This window comes from Taudactylus pleione, unplaced genomic scaffold (genome assembly GCF_031769625.1).
Source record: "Taudactylus pleione unplaced genomic scaffold, aTauple2 ptg000016l, whole genome shotgun sequence".
NCBI classification, from domain to species: domain Eukaryota; kingdom Metazoa; phylum Chordata; class Amphibia; order Anura; family Myobatrachidae; genus Taudactylus; species Taudactylus pleione.
This window is the reverse complement of record NW_028284418.1, coordinates 53,009,138-53,029,646: the sequence shown is the minus strand read 5'-3', so window position 1 is coordinate 53,029,646 and position 20,509 is coordinate 53,009,138. Positions and strand designations below refer to the sequence as shown.

Here is a 20,509-nt window from a genome sequence, read left to right as displayed (position 1 = left end):
TCCCCCGCGGCCACTATGGGATCGGGGCTTAAGGTAAGTATTCTGGTTTTTTTCTGTGTGTTGCGTGGCACTATTACAGGGGGTTTTACTACTGGGGACAATTTTACAAGGGGCTTACTACTGGTGGAATTTTTACAGGGGGCTTACTACTGGGGACAATTTTACAGGGGCACTACTACTGGTGGCTCTATTACAGGGGCACTACTACTGGGGCACTTTTACAGGGGCATTACTACATGGGGAAATTTTACAGGGGCATTGCTATTGGGGCACTACTACTGGGGGCTCTAATACAGGAAGCATAACTTTTGGGGGCACTACTACAGGGGCTGGTATGGGCATGTTGCAGAATCTGATGACCATTAAAGAGGCATGTGTGGTGATTTGATGGCATGTGGGGAGGTTGAAGGGCACTGAAAAGGCATATGTGGTGGTCTATACAAGCTTTCATATATTTTTTGTAATGGACGATGGTCTGGCTCCTAAACTTTTAAAATGGCTCCTAGATTTTACAAAATTTTGTCGAACCCTGGCATAAACCAGCAAACTACTCTAATGTATTTTTATCTCTTTCCAACTTCTATCTAAACCTTCCATAAATTGTTGCATAAAATGGCAGCATATCCCAGTGTATGGGTACAATATGACTGCTGATATCTGTTTAGGCTCTGTCAGATGTTGATCATGGCTATTGAGAATATGGTTGTATCCCATAATACCTAGCCATTTGGCCGAGCACTAAAATATCATATAATGTAATTGCTGTATGTTTTTTTTATGTCAACAAATAAGATCTAGATACAGATGTACTATAGACAGGTCAAATGGTGGAATCTGCGTGTGTATGGGCATCTTGGAAGTGAATGAGTAGCCTGCAGGTACAAAATAGACTAATGCCTATATGAAGTAACCACCAAGTCAGTGCTGTTAAAGTGTGTCCTAATTGGTCATTTATATTCATTGACAATGATGTAACTGTATAGCTAACCTCTAATATACATTTATGAACCATGAAACAGTGCATCAATGAGCAAGGTTTTGTTCTTTAAACAGGCTGATGACGTACGTGCCCTCCTTACAGCAGCTATGCCCCCGGCCGCTTTGCCAGCATCTTATAAACCACAGCTTATCAATGTGTGCCAGCCTACTACCGCAGTAGTGGGAGTTCTCTCTTCTGTGCCCTCAAGTCCACCCACTCTATCAGCTGCCAGCAGCTTGGACAACCTGGCCAGCAGCTTCTCAGAATCACTATCTGCAAATAGTGGAGGAGCTGAGGGAGCTGCTGTGTTAGAGAAAAAGGAAGAAGGTAAATATTTAGCATTTCTGGAAAATGTAACCACATTCTGAAATTAGCACTTTTATCCCTGCAATACATCTATCCCCTAAGCCACAGGTTCTCAAACTCTGTCCTCAGGACCCCAAACAGTGTATGTTTTCCATGTCTCCTTACAGAATCACGAGTGAAATAATTAGCTCCACCTGTGGATCTTTTAGTCAGTGAGTAATGAGTACACCTGTACACCTGCTGGGTTACCTGCAAAACATGACCTATGTGGGGTCCTGAGGACCAAGTTTGAGAACCACTGCCCTAAATTGTTTATAAATGTGTTCAGCATTTTGAGGATGCACGTGTACTAGTTATTCTGTTGCATCTTGCCTAGTACACACATGCAATAATTATATTTGCATTACAGTGTGTATGTGTCACTTTTAAAGGAGTTGGACTTTGGTCAAACAAAAACCCTATTCTTCACCTGACACAATTTTAGACCATAAGGAATTTGGTGTCCATCTGTGACTTGCTAGCATAGAGACTGATACTTGTATTGTTTTATTGCTAACAAAGACTGGTAGGTGTCTTGTATTGGCTTAACGTGGTCGCAGCGATAATGATGCATGTATTATTTTTGTTTTTTAAGTACCTGAGGTTGACTTAAGCATCAATCAGTTTTTGAGAAACCTTGGACTTGAACACCTAATTGACATCTTTGAGAGCGAGCAGGTGAGCTGAAGTTCAATTATTGATTAACAGTTACTTCTAAACATCAATGTGCAGTAAATATATACACACACACTGAAGTGCCAAAAGTCATGGGATAACAGTATGTAATGGTAGGTGGCATCATTGTACTTGGAAAGGCCCAGACCGGCATCAGTTGTAATCTGACATCTCAGGAGTCAGTTTGAACACCAGCTAGGCTGCTCATGGCAATGCGACGTGAATTATCGGAGTTCGAACGAGGCATGATAGTGGGTGCCCGACAGATGGGACATTCCATTTCCGAAGTTGTGCGAACATTCAACGTTCCCCGATCTACGGTGTCACGTGTGTACCGAGAATACCTCATGGAAGGAATTACCACGCATCGGGGACAGAGCAGTGGACGACCACTGGTGTTTAATGATTGTGACCAGCGGCGTCTGGCCAGAATTGTCCGTGGTAAAATGCGACACTGGTTCAAAACGCATACACGTTCGTTGCAGGCCATTGTACCAAACGCATATCCAGTAGGTCAGTGCAGCGTTCTTTAGCTTCCATGTGATATGGGAGCAGAAGACCCGCCAGAGTGCCCCTGTTAACACTACGTCACCGGACGCAGAGCCTCACCTTGGCTTGTGACGCAGCTAATTGGACCCTGGAGAACTGGCAACATGTGGCGTGGTCCAGTGAGTCATGGTACAAGTTGTTTTGGGCTGATGGCAGGGTTCAGGTGTGACACAGACCCCATGAGGCCATGGACTCCAGTTGTCAACAAGGCACCGTGCATGGGTTGGGTCCACTGGTCCGTCTGAACACGTCACTTACCGGTGACCGCTATGTTGCTTTGCTTGATGACCATTTGCAGCCCTTCATGGACTTCTTGTACCACCCCATAGCAATGGGGAAAATTCCAGTAGGATAATGCACTGTCATCAGTCCAAAGTTGTTTAGAACTGGTTCGAAGAGCATTCTGGAGAGTTCTGACAAACGGTGTGGCCACCAAGTGAACTCAATCGAGTATTTATCAGACATGGTGGAGAGGTCATTCGCATTCAAGATCCTGCACCTACAAATATCAGGGAGCTGTGGGAAGCTGTCGAGATGGCATGGGTCAACATTTCTCCAGAGGTCTTGTGGAATCAATGCCACGTCGAGTTGCAGCACTTCACTGTGCTAGAGGAGGTGCTACGCGATACTAGGCATCTATCTCATGACTTTTGGCACTTAAGTGGGTATGTATGTATATAGAGAGAGATGTTACATTACACATTAACAGTACATGTTACTGAGGAAACATTAACTATCTTGGGACCGATTCAGAGATTTACGCTAATGCCTTCCAAATCACAACCAAGCATAGGGAAGACCATTTCTGCCTTCTCATATCCGTCCTACGACGTACAGCAAGGTAAACATCGGTAACATCGATGCAGGTCGGGCAGCATATGCGGCAAGTCTGACCAGCTGCAAACACAGCGTCTCTCCTGACTCGTAGAGGGCTCTTGTGCTGTGAAGGAGAACGCACATAGTGCAGCTTATACTCATGCACAATGGCAAACAATCGCTCAATCTACTTAAAAATCTGCATTGCGTCCATCTCTGAATCAGGCCTCTTCAGTGTACATACGGAACTAAATCTATGCATCTTGCTTTCTGCACCACTCTTGATACTAGTGTGTTATCACAAGAGACATAACAAACCTGATGCAGTTTTGTTTGAACGTATGGACCTATATTGGCCATCTAGAGACTCACTAACTAAAAAAGAAAATGTTTTTGTTAATTTAGCATATATATTTTTATATGACTGTATTGTATGGTCTATTTGTAGATTACACTAGATGTCTTAATTGAAATGGGACACAAGGAGTTTAAGGAGATCGGAATTAATGCTTATGGACACAGACATAAAATTATCAAAGGCGTGGAAAGGCTAATATCCGGTCAACAAGGTAACTAATATATGTCTGTCTAATTTTCAGTCAATTTATTAAGGAAGAGACAAATGAATCTCTTGGTTGGGGCACTCAGCCTACCTAGGGTAAATAAAACGTAACATTTATAATATACATGGAACGATGTGACCATATATGGACCACATGATAAGAGACCAACATAATCAGATAGTGGTCCCCATTCCTCAATTTGAGAATGGGACAGGAAATCTGTGCCTCAAAGTTGGAATAATACACGCCCAGACGAATGAAAACAATTTATATGAACTATGATCATGGACCAAGGCGAAATAACCAAATAATTATCAAAAATCAATAGGGGAGTTAGTCCCAATCTATAATGTACCCAGCACACACACAAAAGTCAGATACTTTGCATACATACATGTTAAATTGCAAAAAAAAAGTATGAAAAGCAGGTAATATTTGCTCAGATATGAAAACCATATATTTGTACTTATGGTACGTAACCTATATTCTAAAAATATGCCTTTTGTTCTAAGTAAAACTAGGAAAAGTAAAGTACAGTGAATATAAAGCAGCAAATCTTGCATTTGAAAAGTTTTTTTTGTTTTTTTGTTTTTTTTTTCTTCCTTCTGAGGTTTTAGTGTCACTGTAATTGTGACCTGCTCCTTAATTCTATAGCTTCCACACAGACTGCAAATCTGGCCATTCAACGCAATCATTGTGAGACCAGACCTGTCTTTAGTATAGTTGCACAAGTGGGCAGCCAAATTGAACAGATTAATGCTTTGGTGGGCATGGTTTAAGATTTGCCTGCTTAGTCTACTCCTGTATCCAGTTATAAACACATCTGGTTGCGCAAATTGAACAGACTGAACTGGGGGCCCCCATACAGATGTGTCCTCATACATCTAGACTCCTTATGCATTAAACAGCCCTTCTAGCCGTGCCATGCCGTGTTGCGACCCGGTAGTGCTGAGCATATTTTTGTGCTGCTTTTTACCTTGTGTATTCAGTGATCGCGCTGAGTAAAAAACAAATGTGGGTCCCAGGGACCCATAACTTCAAAAAAAGTGGGGTCCTACTTCACTTTTTTTGGGTCCCATCACAATTTATGCTTTTGAGCCACCCATATGCCTCCACACATATCAGACCACACCAAATGGCCTACACATACACCATGTCAAGTCACATTCATATTTTCAGCACTAATAATGCTTATAAATACTTTGGGTTGAGGCACGCAGCATTTGGATTATGCTGCGTACACACAGGACAATCTGTTCAGCAAATGATATCGCTGAATGATCTCCCTTGAAATTCCTGGTGTGCTGGATGAGCGATATCGTTCATCCACACACCAAAGATATCATGAGCAACCAACGATCGTTTTCCCATATGGAGAATGAACGATATCGTCCAAGTTGGCTTGCATGCATGGACGATGTGCGCATCGTTGGTCGCTGAGAGGTCATTGGCTGCATAAAAATGAATATCGTTGAACACTATAGTTATCGTTCATGAAAATCGTACCGTATGTACGCACCATTACAACTGGTGGTTGAAGCAGGAAGCAGCTGGGGTAGAGGGGGGTAATGGCAGGCAGATAGGGAGGGGGTTAGGGCAGACATTACTGTGGGGCAGGCAGCCGTTGGGTGTAGGGAGGGAGAGGGTGTATAAAGGCAGGGTGCAGTTTGGTTAATGTTGGGGGCAGGCTGCATTCAGGTAGAACAGGGGGTTGTGGCAGATAGTTGGGATAGAGGGGGTAAAGGCAGGCAGTGCTAGGGATAAGGATGGGGTGATGGGCAGGCAGTGCTCGGAGACAAGGGCAGGAAGGTTAAGGGCAGGCAACAGTTTGGGCAATGCTGAGGGAAAGCAGCAGTTGGGGTAGAGCTGGGGGTTGAGCCAGGAAACTGGGTAGAAGAGGGTAAAGGCAGGCACTACTGTGGGCAGTTCTGGTGGTAGGGAGGGGATAGAGCAGGCAGTGGTTGGGGCAGGGAGGTTAGGGACAGGTAGCAGTTTGGGCAATGTTGTGGGGCAGGCAGTAGTTGGGCTAGAGCTAGGGGTTGATGCAGGGAGCAGTTTGTGTAGAAGGGAGTAAGGGCAGTTAAGGATGTGGTGAAGGGCAGGCAGTACTGTGGGGCAGTGCTGGGGGTAGGGAGGGGATAAGTGCAGGCAGCGGTTGTTGCAGGGCAGGCATCAGTTTGGGTAGAGGGAGTAAGGTAGATAGTATTCGGGACAGTACTGGGGTCAAGGAGGGGGGTTAGGGGCAAGCAGTTCTGGGGGTAGGGAGTGGGTAAGGGTAGTTAGCAGCAGATTTCTTGATTAGCAGTCCGTCCCCGTTTGCCTGTTGTTTGCAGGACTGCCTCCTCACAACATACACCATTTTCTCATTTAAGCAGCTCCTCCACCTTTCCTTGTTTCCATAATCAATAGCAGCATTGCAGCAGCTACCGAAGGGCCTCCATCCCCTCCCCTCCTTTCCTCGTTTGCACAGTGACTGAAAGCGGCAGCACCCACTCCCCCCGTTAGTACGCATCGGCACCACATTAATCCTCCGCCTGACTGCCCCTGACGTCCAGCTGCGCGAACGCCACAGCTCCTCGTAGTTAGAATTTGAGCCGCTGAGCTGTATATGCCGCCTTCTCTCTGCCGGGTCCCGCAGCCACTGTATCCAGAAGTGTTAGTGGAGACGCCAATGGCTGACTCCTCTGCACCTTCTTACAGTTCACGGCAGCCACAGTGAATTGGAGACAACACGGCATAGGAGCCATTGGATTGGCTGTGGGACCCGGAAGACATCACAAAGGCACGGGATTGGCCACAGCACAGCGTGTCCCCTGGAACCCACCCCTTTTTGTAAGAGTCCCTAGTCCTCAATTCAGGGTAAAATACGTGCTATAGCGCGTATTTGCGATCACTGTTCGCAAAGTGATGCATAACGGGCGATTTCAAATTATATGTTCTGTGTGCGACTGCAGCTGTATCTGCATGTAAAATGCTACGTTAGTGTCACAGACACTGACCCTACCAAGACGCACAGCGCTCATGCGTTGTGTAACGCGACTTGAAGCGCACAAGGGGTAGGTGTATGTGGACACACCTGTATTTCCCAACATTCATTGACATCCCATTCAGGCTGATTTGGCCATTTAATGGCAGGACATTAATGCTTGATTCAATCAATATTTTGTCACATCTGATCTGGATCAGATAGTGATTGTTTTGGGCACAGAGGTGCAACGATCTTGAGCCAGTTTAGGCTGGGTACACATTAGGCAATATATTTGATGATTTGTAATTTTCAGGCAAATTGGAACGACAGATTGTTCACATCGCATAAGTCAGGTGGGCCAACGACGGCATGAAGGTGAATGCGGATGGAATGGTGTATACTGCAGTCATACACCGGAATGTGCAGTGTGTACGGTTGCACAATATATCCTTCCATCGGGCGTCGGGACAGCTGGGATACATGTTGTTCTGATGCCATTTTACAACACCGCATGTGTTGGTCCTATTATTCTGTTACTGTAAATTTTGTAAGGGTTTCCTTTGCGATTTATGTATGATCTTTGCTTTCTAGGTTTGAATCCATACTTAACACTGAATAATTCGAACAGTGGGACTATTTTAATTGACCTGGCTCTAGACGACAAAGAATTTATTTCTGTGGATGAGGAGGTAAAAAAAAACACTTGGTGTTGCAGAGGGAACCCCAATTCTCTTTGCTATGTCCCAGCAGTATTGAACATCCCCTGTTGTAAAAAATCAATGAGTGCTATTTTTCTTTCCCTTACCGTTTAGATGCAAAGCACTGTCCGAGAACATAGAGACGGGGGACATGCGGGTGGAGTCTTCAACAGATATAACATATTAAAGGTACATTGATCAGCTGTGAGAAATGTTAATGTGCTTTATGTGTACCTGCATCAGTGCAATACTAATGTCATTCATGTAATGTTCTAGATTCAGAAGGTATGCAATAAAAAGCTCTGGGAGAGATATACTCACCAAAGAAAAGAAGTCACAGAGGAGAATCATAATCACTCCAATGAAAGGATGCTCTTTCACGGTAAGCCTCATCTGTTCTATTTATGGGGGTTATTACAGCTGTAGAAAATGACGGGTCACAATAAAGATGCAAAGCTCTCCCCAGGATACATGCAAAATTGGCCACACTATCAGCACTTTGGAAATAAATCACAAAAGGCGCATATCCATTTATTTCCTTGCACGATTACTTTTACTGCACGTTACATAAATGTTTATGTTGCAGGCAACTTGTACTGTGTAAATCCTAGTAATTTGTATGCCTTTGAAAGTTAAAGTGCTCTCTTGCTTTCATACAGCATTGGACATTGATGCCTGGTGGTGATTGAGCATTATCTCCATCGGCTAATGTACACTGATACGCAGAGTATCAATCTGTAATTGCAGTGTTGGAGGCCTCCTGAGGGTATGCAGTCAGGAAGCTGATGGTCAAAATGCCACCCGCCGGCTTCCCGACTGTCTAATGCCAGCAGGGGTCTAATGACAGGCGTCGAAACCCCTACGCCTATCATTATCCCTTCGCTGGGAGACCGACACCCGGCATACCAAACGAAGGTAAGCCGGGCGGGTATTTGCGATCACTGTTTGCAAAGTGATGCATATCGGATGATTAAAATATGTTCTGTGTGCGACTGCAGCTGTATCTGCATGTAAAATGCTACGTTAGTGTCACAGACTCTGACCCTACCAAGACGAAGGTAAGCCGGGCGCCGACAGGAGGGTTAGGGGCTCCTGGGGCACTCTTGGCGTTAGGCACACCCCCGGGAGGGTTAGGCTAGGGGAAGGGGGAGTTAGGACCCCACCCCAGAGAGTTAGGTTTAGGCTGCGGGGAAGGGGGGGGGGTTTAGGTTTAGGCACTTAAAGGGGGTTTAGGGTAAGGCACTTACGGGGGGTGAGGTTAGGGTTAGGCACCTGGGGGGGGAGGTTAGGGTTAGGCACCCCTAAGGGGGGAGGGTTAGTAATAGTAAAAAAAACGTACCTGTCGGGATCTTCTGTTGCTGGTCTTCCGACGTTGGGTTTGGCGTCCGGCGGTTTCTACTTCAGGGTCCATAGGGGGTCCACAGGGTTGACCTTGGGGTATAGGTTGGGAACCAAATCCGGGCACCACGCAGTTAAAGCTTTTAGCTCCCAGGATGCACTTGGGTCCACTCTCCCTATAACCCCACCCCCAAGCCAGAGGCACCTCAGTTTAAGTTGGTGCCCGGCCGGATTCGGGTCACCGTTTAGTGCAGTGGGGGCTGATTAGCAGCCCCTAAGCTTTATTTTTTCTAAAGGACAGAGTTTTTTATTTTTCCTTTGGATTCTACAGAGCGGCAGCGTCAGACTGTCCATAGGACGTCTAAGCTGCCGCTCCGTCACCCCGCTGGCGCTGAGACGCCAGTACAGATCTGGGGATCTCAGCGGGACCCCAGAGTCTGTACTAGCCGGACTCTGCGGGCGCCCAGGACTGCTGCCGGATCCACGGGGAGCAGGTAAGGCGCGGGTCACCGCTTGCGGTGATCCGCGCATTTGAAATGCAGCCCTGTGCCTCCGGTCTCTGGGGACAGACCGGAGGTGCCGGCAGTGGCGGCGGGCCCCCCATACCCCGTGTGTCCACTAGACCACCAGGGACTTAGTGTTCGGTGCAGGGAGCTGGCGTCCCGGGGGTTAATTGCCGGCCAGGGGAGACAGCCTTCCCTGTTACAGAGGCTCCTCCCCTCAGCTCAGCGCGCCTTTCAGTATCTATAGTCTGGCGTCGCTGAGCTGCTTCCTCCGCGGGCCACGCTTCTTCTGAGGTCTCCAGCGGCCATTTTCTCTGTGGTGCAGCAGAAATCTCCGGAGATGGCAGTTGGTCCAGTCCCCCTGCATACCTCACCATCAGGTCAGTGTACACAGCGCTGTAGCCTTCCCAGACACTGAATCTGGGCAGTTGAATGCAGTGACTTAGTGCAGTATATTATATGACATGTTTATGTATATATCTGCATGGTATGTGACTTATGCTAGTGCTGACTGTCTGTACTTTATTCTCTCACCTGTCAGTGTATATCTATCCCTTTCCTTATCTGCCCTAATACAGCTGTACTTGGGGTGGTTCTGAGACCTCACATTTATATACTTGTTAATATTTGTGAGGTTTGTCACATACTGTTGCGTGCTGCACGTTGCCATATTTTGAGTGGAACTGTGTGTTACATACGCTGAAAATGGGTCCCTGCAGCTAATTTTTAGTATCAGTCAGGACCAGTATAGCGCTGCTTGATCACAAGGCTTGATCAGATATGTCTGACCAGGAGATAGAGCGTTATACTGCACCCATTTTTACTATCCTGCAAGCCATGTGCTGCAGGTGTTAGTGCGGAGGATTGAACTCTTAAAGGGTTCTGTATGTGGCGTCATCGGGTGCCGGCCCCTTTCACGACCCCCTTGGGCGGTTTGTTTTCTCGGGATCCTCTTAATTGCGGATCGCCGGGCGGGCCCCATTGTTGTACCTCACTTGGGGTTACTTCACCATACTGCCCTTTTTCATCTCAGGGTATCTCGCAGTTTCTTGCACATCCCCTGTGACACAGACTACCGCTCCCTACAGGGGTTTTTCGAGTATATGAATTCCCCCTGGTGCCACAATAGTCTGTCATGCCCCTTGCAGGGATTACCGCAACAGCCACCCTGGGTGGATGTCGTTTTTCTATGAAACGCAAATTGGTGTGGTTGACGCCCTGTGGTTACTTCCCACTTGGCTCTACCGGGAACTGGATACTGTTGTGGGCTCTTTCCCTCTTACACGGGGGGAAGCCTATTTCAGGTATTATTATCCCTGCTTTAGGGCTGGTAGCAGGCCCATTCTGGCTAGAGTGAATGTTGACCTGCACCTGTATTATACACCCTCAGTATTACGTGCCTTCTGGGTCCCTGTTGCTGACTAGCGGGTGGATCGCATGGCGGGACTCTGGCTGTTGCCAGATATGAGGTATTACAACAGTGTTTGGTCTCCTGTCCCAAATTCCCTGAGGGTCATCATGAGCCCCTCCTGGGGTGGATGGGCGTGTTACTCGTCGGATTACAGACGTTACTATGCATCCCATTCCTGCGTGGTCGGATTCTTCTGATCCGTAGGTGGTAACTCTGCCTGAAATCAGTATACTCGCTTTCAGGGGTTGTTACCCATCCTACCATGGCTATAGCATGGTTGGTTAATACTATTGCATACTGAGCTGATGCATTTGTAATGTTTTTTCCCCTCCAACACGTCTGGGGTTCAAATGTATTTGGTCGCTCACGTAATATATGCAGTTGTCATAGGTGGACATGCCTATATTGGATACCAGCTCCTAACTTTCAGAGTTCCGGCTGCGACGGTATCCTCCGTAATACCCTATGGCTGCGCTCAGGGAATGCAGAGGTGCAGATACCATCTATAGGGTATATCTTGTTGGGTCCTGACCTTGACAGTGGCAGTACAAATTTCCCGCCGTCAGCTATGCTCACTACGGGGCCTCAGACTATTAAGTCTTTTTGTCCTCTGGGTCAGCCTAAAGGTCTGTTTCTTCATAGACTGTCGGCCTTTACAAGGGCCGACATATCCAGTTCCGAGCAGGCCTGGACTGCCAGCCGATCCTGCTTCTGAACCTACGGATATATCGTCAGCCTGACGAGACAGGCCTACCACTGGGAGATGGCGATTTCTCAGTTTGCCCGGTACTAGTGTCTAGTTGCCGCGGCTACTTGGGTAGGAGGGTACGCACTCTCTTTGCTCAGGCAGCCTATTTCCATGTGATGGTACGCAGGCCCTTATTCGGAACAGGGCCTTACAAATCCAGAAAGCTATACAGTTGTTGCGGTAAGCGGAGCTAATTGGGCCATCCCCACTTTCTCAGCGAGGGACTGGTTGTTCTGCTTTCTTTCTGGTGCGGTGGCTGAATGGTCCTCTTTGGCCTATTCTCTGTCTCAATTCCCTGAACCAGTTCCTAAAGCTACCTGGGCTCAGGAGGCAATCCCTATGCTCCATCATACTATGTTTGGAACCTGGGGACTTTATGGTATCACTGGATATACAGGACGCGTGCCTACGGGTACTTACAGAGACCTTACCTCAGCATGGACTGAGGTTTGCTGTATCACAGCACTTATGATTTTTCGGGCTCTGCCTGTTGGGACTGCTCTCAGCCCCACAGGGGTTTACCAGCGTTTTGGATTTTCTGACAGTTCTTCTGTTCAGTATATCCCAATGCTCCTGTACCTGGATGGCCTCCTGCTCTTAGCAGGATCACCGGGGTACTTTACAGCCGGGTCAGGTTGACTGTGGCTTCTTCAGGGTGCAGACGTTTAATCAATGGGGAAAAAGTCCTCCCTGCATCCCTCTCTGGGTATTCTTCACCTAGGAGCCCTTCTGGATTCTCAGAATCTGAGAATTCTTCTAGCGTAAGACGGCATCTCCACTCTTCCATTAGGAGTACATGGATGTCTGCGCAGTCGACATATGTCTTTACACTCTGGGATGCATGGTCCACTATTCAGTGTCTGCCTTTGGAAGGGTGGAATGGGCTTAGTTCCATTCCAGGCCTTTCCATTATTGGCTTATCTCCAGATGGAACAAGTTTTTTCTGTCTGATCACTGTTCAAACGATGATGCTCTCCCCGGAGGCAAGTCGGTCCCTTTTCGGGTGACTATGGCCATCTCGTCCAGGGTATTCTTTGCTAAGGACAGTGTCTGGTTCGCATCCATTTCAGTGCAGTTGGATGTCTGTCGATTCCACCCTGTCAATTAACTTGTTGGAACTTTAGCCTGTCTTGGGCCTTCACTCTGGCATAGCCCTTGTTTCCCGGTGAACCTGAAAAAGTTCAGTCCGACAGGGTCAGAACAGTGGCTTCCTTTTTAGCAATACTGTTCGTTGGGTGGCAATGTCAGGTATGTCATACATTCGGACATTGTCTGAGGGTCTCCTCCCGACTATCTCGACAGTGTTCATTTCAGGTGCTCTCCATTGGGAAGCGGGAGTCCTCAGCTGTCACGACGTGCATCCAGGGGACTAGTCTCTTCCCCAAGAGAGGTTTCATCTCCTGGTGAGCAGGGGGGGGTCCTCCTGAGGTGACCCTCATGGCCTTCTGACTCTATCACACTATGGTGTTACAGTCCAACTCTGGGGATTCTGAAGCAACCTTCAGTGACTCTTTGTCGGTGAAGTGGTTCTTCCAATTTGCGTACCTGTGTTCTCCGGTCTCCATTCTTCCTCGAGGGAAGTGTTTCAATCGAGACGGAGATGCTTTCCTGCTGGTGGCTCCTGATTGCCCCAGATGTCAGGGGTACTTGGTTTTTCGGAGTCTCTCCATCGATACTCCATTCCTGATGCTTCACTGCCCAGACCTGTTGTCTCAGGGTCCTGGGGTTTGCCTTGGACCTGGGTCTTTTGTCTTTGACTGCGTTCCTACAGTGGTCTTACGGCTTCCCTGGCTTTGTCATCGTTGGAATGATTAGAGCACATGGATCAGCTTTTGCTGGGACCTACCGCAAACTGTGGCAGCCATAATTCTTATGGTATTATACCTGTCGATATGATCCTCTGGTGTCCAGGATTTCCAGATATTCTGGCATTCCTTCCGGCTGGCTTGGGTTTCACCCTCGGCCTGGCCTTCCCGACAGTGCGGATCTCTACACTGTCAGTATGATTAAGATATGGAATTGCTCCGCTCTGGTATCCAGTTCATCCTTTGGAGTGTTTTCTGGATTATGCCTCCATTTGTCCTCCCTAGGGACTCCTTGGGAGTTAGTAGTGGTTCTTCGTTGACTCCGGGGAAAGTTAATGGAACCGCTGGTTGTGATAGCCATTACATGGTCTATTGCTTTGGCTTTCTCTCTTTCTCTCAGGGAGTTTATATCACCCAGGTGAGTGTCGGAATTGGGAGCGTTCTCATGTGGCTCCCTCTTCTGGAGGGCATCTTGTCAGGGTGTGAGTTGCTCTCACCCTGTGTTTCTTCTTAGTGATTTTTAGGTTCCATATTATTCTGGAACTTATGGTGAGGCCATTCAGTCCCCAGTCCTCTCGGCTGGTGTGGCCTCATTGACTGTGGTCCGGCCTCTGTGGATTTATGTGATCCGTTCAAGTTCCTGACGGAAATCGGACTCCTTATTGGTGGTCTGAGATTTCTGGTTTTAACAGGAAAGGATGGCCGGCCTATGGCCAAATGTTGGCTGGACGGCCTCGTATGTCTTCTTCAGGGGCCTACCCATGGGTAGGCCTTTCTGTTGTTAATGCTTGTTTTTTCTCGGGCCATGTAACCCTCGTGGGTGGCTCGCTGTGGCGCCTTGGCTGTTTTGCCTTGCTAGATGGCCACGTGGTCTTCTGTCCACACCTTTTTAAGGTTCTAGGCATTGGTTTCCTTTGCCTCTCCGGATGCTTCCTTTTTGGCGGCGGATTCTCCTCTCAGCACAGGAGCGTCCCCTCCCTTGGTTGAACTGCTTTGGGACATCCCCAAGGTCAACCCTGTGGACCCCCTATGGACCCTGAAGTAGAAAACAAGAGATATGGTAAGAACTTACCTTTGTTATCTCTGTTTCTACGAAGTCCATAGGGTCCACAGGGCGCCCGCCCTGACGCACCTGGCTTCAAATGGGCTGTGTGGCTGGTCACCGGTTTTCCGTCTCCCATTTCTGTGAGTATGGTTATCGAGTGTTCCAGTTTTCTCTCTCTTTTTCTCTCCTCCTCCGGCCTTTGGCTACTTACAAACTGAGGTGCCTCTGGCTTGGGGGTGGGGTTATAGGGAGAGTGGACCCAAGTGCATCCTGGGAGCTAAAAGCTTTAACTGCGTGGTGCCCGGATTTGGTTCCCAACCTATACCCCAAGGTCAACCCTGTGGACCCTATGGACTTCGTAGAAACAGAGATAACAAAGGTAAGTTCTTACCATATCTCTTGTTATTTCATACTGATCCCATCCTGAGGCCATTGTTAAATGCTTACAGCACTGCACTGTTTTTTTTGAATTGCTGACTTGACTCACTGTCCATGTCTAAGAACTACATACAAGATTCATATGCTTATGGTACGGCTTAGTTCCAGACTTCTATCTTGGAGTGAGTCCTACTAATTTGTTTTATGTTGTGAAAAAAAGGTGATTGCTAAACCAATTTTGCTCTTTGATGTTAACCATTTTTCTCCAAGATTAAAATATAGTGCCAAGTCTTTACACAGTCATTGTATTTGTTTTCCTTGGATTCATTCACAGGTTCTCCATTTGTAAATGCAATTATTCACAAGGGGTTTGATGAAAGGCACGCTTACATTGGGGGTATGTTTGGAGCTGGTATATATTTTGCCGAAAACTCTTCAAAAAGTAACCAGTATGTTTACGGCATTGGAGGAGGCACGGGATGCCCAATTCACAAAGACCGATCTTGTTATGTTTGCCATAGGTATGTGACATTACAGTAAAGGCTGTATCATATGTAACATTCAGCTCTGTAATATGCATAGTCTTTGAACATGAAAAAGCATAAAATCCAGGAATCCAATCATTCCTTAATGTATTTCATTAATCCTGTTCCCCTCATTCTGCACCAGCAGATGGCGCTGGTTTCCTGTCTTCTGATAATATAATTTTGGATTTTGCATTAATTGAAACGACAAAAAGCAACTACGAAATACTATACTTTTTAAGAATGCTGCATTAAAGGGAAAATCCACAAAATATGTTGTGTGGTGTAGGAAGATTAAAATAGTCTTTCATTTTGTTGAAGTGAAAATGGTACTAAACTACACTGTTCGCTGCTATAGTTCTGTAAAAGTAATTTACATAACCCTTGTAACTGCTTATGAACAACAATATCTGCTGCAACAGTATTTGTATTCTCAACGTCGCTTATCTGTGCATATTAAATAGACAATCAGAGAAAAGCATTATTATTATGCAAATTGTTTTGTTCTCTGTATATATATCTTTGTACCATCAAATGAATATATTATTTTTTCCTTCTTGGTTTTGAATGATGGATTCATGGAAATTTGCAAATTGCAGTAAGTCATTGTAAGCGTGTTCATTAGACTCGGTAACACTTTTGTAGAAGCTAAGGAAAGTACTGAGAAAGAAGAACTGTTCCTGTTGGAAGTATATGAAGCCGTTTTGTGCCTTTAAGAGAATTTAAAGCCTACACACATGTTTGCCATCTGTTTGTATCCTCACAATTTTAGATAGTGAAAATATTAAAGTAAGAGATGTAACATTGGGTGACAGGTGTTTGATAGATTATAGCAGAATAATAACTCATCTGTATTTCCCCCCCTCCCATACAGACAGCTTCTATTTTGTCGAGTGACATTGGGGAAATCTTTCCTGCAGTTCAGTGCTATGAAGATGGCGCATTCTCCTCCTGGTCACCATTCAGTCACGGGCCGGCCAAGTGTAAATGGGCTTGCTCTGGCAGAGTACGTCATCTACCGTGGGGAGCAGGTAATTTACTGCTGTCAAATGTGACCCTTTAGAGATCTATGGCGCATGCGTTACACAGAGAGGATGCCCAAAGGCGCTGTTGAGATTGAGGCGCACGATATCTTAAATGTCTTGGAAAGTGCTGAGAGGTGGCTATTCAGAGGCACAGAAATGGTCCGTGTTATGGGAGTGTTGCTGAAGTGTTAGTGTACACTGATGCTCAACTGCTCACATTGGAGGCCATACTCCGATAGTAAATCTGCACCTGCCGTAGGGCTGCAGCAAGCTTAGATCTTGTGACTGACGGTGGTGTCTAATGATGCTCCAGGCGGTATTACATCATCTACAGGCAGTGACAGTGGGCGTCTTAGTCCTTGCACATTGATATGCTGGCTTGTTCACCGGGGAAGGGCTTTGTAGCGGGATTTGCATAAAGTAACAGATTGGTGACCGCCAAAAGGCGCAGCCGCGTCTGTATTAACTTCTGAATCAGGCCCTGGGAATAAGAGAGAACAAATCTCCATACATGAAAATATGATCCGTGCATTTGCATAGAGTTTTAAACCTGCATAATATAGTCTTAGTTATTTTACCATTTACACAGGAGGCTGTGGCTAGCAACACCATGTGTGGGTGCTATCTGATTCTGTGTTTTCCAATGTAAATGTGAATCTGCAAGGCCTTCACTTACTAATTACATGCCAATAGTCTTATTTAATGGTGTTCATACCTGTTTATGACACAACTGATGCAACCTGAGCTCTTGTGTTTGCTCATCCTATCATCAAAGATAACAAAGCTAATGTTTTAAACTCTGTAGATGAAAACGTTTATAATCCTTTGAATAACTATTACATTGTTAATGTGCTTAATGGTCTTTCTTGTAGGCATACCCAGAATATTTAATAACCTATCAAATAGTGAAGCCTGACACCACAACAGATGGATAATTGAGAACCTCTGGACCACACAACCTTTCATGTGCGACATACATCTCTGTGGTGGCCACAGGGGAGACAGACCGTACTAAACAATGTGAATACATTGTACCGTTTCCAGAGACTAAAGCTTTAAAGAAATGTTTAGTATACTTCCTGAACATTCACAAAATATTTTGTTTATCAGCACTTTAACAGACACCATTCTTGATAGTAAATGGGTTTGTCAATATTTAATTATACACAAAGAAATGTATTGCGTTAACTTGAAATTTAAATAGTTTTCTTTCTTTCTTTTTTTTCCCTGTATTTTGTTTTTAATAAAATTAGAACATCTAACTAAATTCCTGTGTAAAAAAAAAAAAAAAAAGGAAAAAAAAATACTTGCATTACTAAAATGTGTATTTCGAAACACAGCATTTACACTGAATACAGTTAATTTGTAAAACTGTAAATAAGAGCCTTTTTTTACTAGCCCGGTATTTATTTACATTGCTTTGTAATATAGTCTTTTAAAATTGCAACTTGTAAAGAGGAAAAAATGGGTATGTAATTTTATTAGAACGAACACAATGCTGACCATTATTTACCAAACACCAGGATGATCTTACATTGCAGCAATAACCTGGCCCTGAAAAATCTACTTTTATTTTCCTCTACAGTTTTCAGTTGCAGCTTCTTACTATTGTTTTCCTATCTCTTTTAAACGGCTGATTCGGATTGAATTTAAAAAAAAAAAAAAAATTAACTATTTGTTTCTGTTTTTCAAAAAAATACATTAAAAAATAAATCTATATATAATTTTTTTTTTTTTTTTTCAACAATTCTAAAACACAGTAACTACTCCAAAAGTAAACACTTCTTTTGCCATCCTACATGTTACCTTACAGTCGCTGCTTGAGCAGGAGACATTGCTTCCTGAGAGCCAAATGGTTGGAGAGGTGGAGCCACTGTAAAATTCAAATGATTCTCAACATCGTCTGACCGTAACTATTGATTGAATGGCTGCGGCACAGTTAATTGGCTATCTTACAATGATGGGCTATCTTACAACTCCTATAGAGTTCTGAAAAACAGTGGTACTGCTTCTTTTCAAGGTGCAATTTTAAGTGTGAAGCTCCAAGGAAAGAGACAGTCATCAGGGGCGCTTCTGGGGCATATCAGTGCGAACACCACCACACCCCACCCCCTGTAATACTTCTAACTGCCACTGTATGGCTGCACACATCCGACCGGACGAGAGAGGAGACTCCCAATGCGCAGTGATCACTGAGAAGTGTTACAAGGGGGAAGTGGGTAGATCACACTTGTCGCCCCCTCCCCATGGATCCGTTCCTGACCACCATAGGACTTAAGTGGCGGATTATAGTAAGGATGGTTGTGCTGTAGCCTGGGCCCCAGATCTGCGATACCTAGCAGTACAGCTATATAGTTGCAGAAGCATTGTCCATGCAAAAGAAGAAATCTATGCTGCACAGGCACAATCATTTGGAACCATATTTGCTTTATAGAGTACTGTTTTTTAAATTAACATTTGCCTATTTTGTATATTAGTAGAGGAGGTTACATACTATCTCTTACCTCAAAACGTAACCAATTCCAGGAGGGACAAAATGCTCTGCTCCTGGACTTCCCTCCTAATTTATGATTGCCATCACCTTTGTTGAAACCCTTTTCTTATCAATTAAGAAAACAACACAGGTGATGGCAATCATAAATCAGAAGGGAAGTCCAGGAGCAGAGCGTTTAGTCCCTCCTGGAATGGGTCCTGTTGGGAGGTATGCTATATCTGCTGCATGCTCAGGTCGTATTTGATGGGGTAGGAGGGAGTTAGGTGCAGACAGTGCATGTGCGCCCATTGCAGACTAATCAGTCATAATTATGCGGTTTGCTTAAATAAATCTGAAAATTAAATGTTACTGAGCCAGTTATATATATAAATATTGTTTTATTCCTTGTAGCCTTTTTAGTATAATTGAACAAACCATTCTGCTTTTCAAATGTCAAATAGTACATTTAGCCTTGAACAATAATTGAAACTTAATTGTTGAAAACATTGCAACTGAATTTTGTCAGCATGCAATTTGGGCGTACCTTGAGATTTCCCATTATAAATATCAACTGAGTGTCTACATTAGCTTACATAAGGCACATCGCTCTTCTAAACCAGAATACAAAGAAAAATCACATTTGATTTTTTTTTTCTTCAGTGGTTTGACCGCTGAATTGCTTCTCTTCTGTTAACACATCAGTTCCTGCAATGTATGTTTTTGTCCATATACAAAGGACTAGATTACCTAACGAGCAGCCTTGATCCATTTGAACATACAGCTGCCTCAACTATACTAATGGATGTTTCAGAGTCTTGCTTTTGGTTTACAATGATAGTGTTTGGACTTATTGTTAATTTTGTGCCTGAAAAATAACATACCTTTTTATACAAGAACAACATTTTGTAGCTCAAGAGCTGCACATACTGCTAGCATAAAACGGGCAGTTTTTTGGCATTCCAACCATAAACACTTTGTATCAGCTGAGGGCTGGAGTTCAGCTACAGCTGCTATAGAGCCATCAATTCAGGAAGTCCTAGTTTGTTTGCAGTTTCCATATTCAGTGGAGAACTTTACATAGTGAATATGTTTCATTTTGATGCATTTGATGAAATCTATACAAATATATATATATATATATATATATACTGTATACACTTTGCTAGTCAGTCTGTAGCTTTGGATGATTGTGTTATGTGCTTTCTTATGTTTAATGAAGCAATTATGTTCATATGTCCAATTGTTGAAAATTGTGATACTGAAAAATAACTTTTATTGCCAGTTGTAAGAAAGAGGTTTGATAGACTTTGTAGTCATGCCTGCCTACTCTATTAAATTTTATATGATGTTTAAAATTACTCTTTATTTCTTCCTGTTTTTTTGTTGGTACTCACTACATTATAGAAACACTACTTAATTTAATATCGACAGAGTTCTCGACACAGTGAGTTTTATATACATTCTCCGGTGTTGCATCCATCACACAGATTTCTCAGCTGATGCACAATGACATATCCATTGTTTCCAACAGTACCGTGCCATGTAGTGGCCCATTTACCATAAATAAATGTCACTTATCTTGCATGGCATTAACTTTAAAGTAAAAGTAAAACCTTTTATGTTCTACAAATCTATGGGGATGTAGTCGGCATCCTGACAGCTAGAT

General features: G+C 44.8%; 1 protein-coding gene across 3 annotated transcripts in view; it reads left to right on the top strand.

Annotated features, from left to right (window-relative positions):
* Nucleotides 1–18,995, top strand: part of TNKS2 (tankyrase 2) — a 72,517-nt gene extending 53,522 nt beyond the window's left edge. For all 3 annotated transcript variants that reach the window (XM_088476470.1, XM_088476478.1, XM_088476459.1), the window contains 9 exons: nt 1,054–1,306; nt 1,920–2,002; nt 3,813–3,933; nt 7,487–7,584; nt 7,708–7,782; nt 7,870–7,975; nt 15,156–15,342; nt 16,220–16,376; nt 17,243–18,995. In XM_088476470.1, the coding sequence (XP_088332596.1) occupies nt 1,054–1,306; nt 1,920–2,002; nt 3,813–3,933; nt 7,487–7,584; nt 7,708–7,782; nt 7,870–7,975; nt 15,156–15,342; nt 16,220–16,376; nt 17,243–17,305 (1,143 nt within the window). In that variant the 3' untranslated portion in view covers nt 17,306–18,995. The remainder of the gene's footprint in view (nt 1–1,053; nt 1,307–1,919; nt 2,003–3,812; nt 3,934–7,486; nt 7,585–7,707; nt 7,783–7,869; nt 7,976–15,155; nt 15,343–16,219; nt 16,377–17,242) is intronic.
* The last annotated feature ends 1,514 nt before the right edge of the window (nt 18,996–20,509 follow it).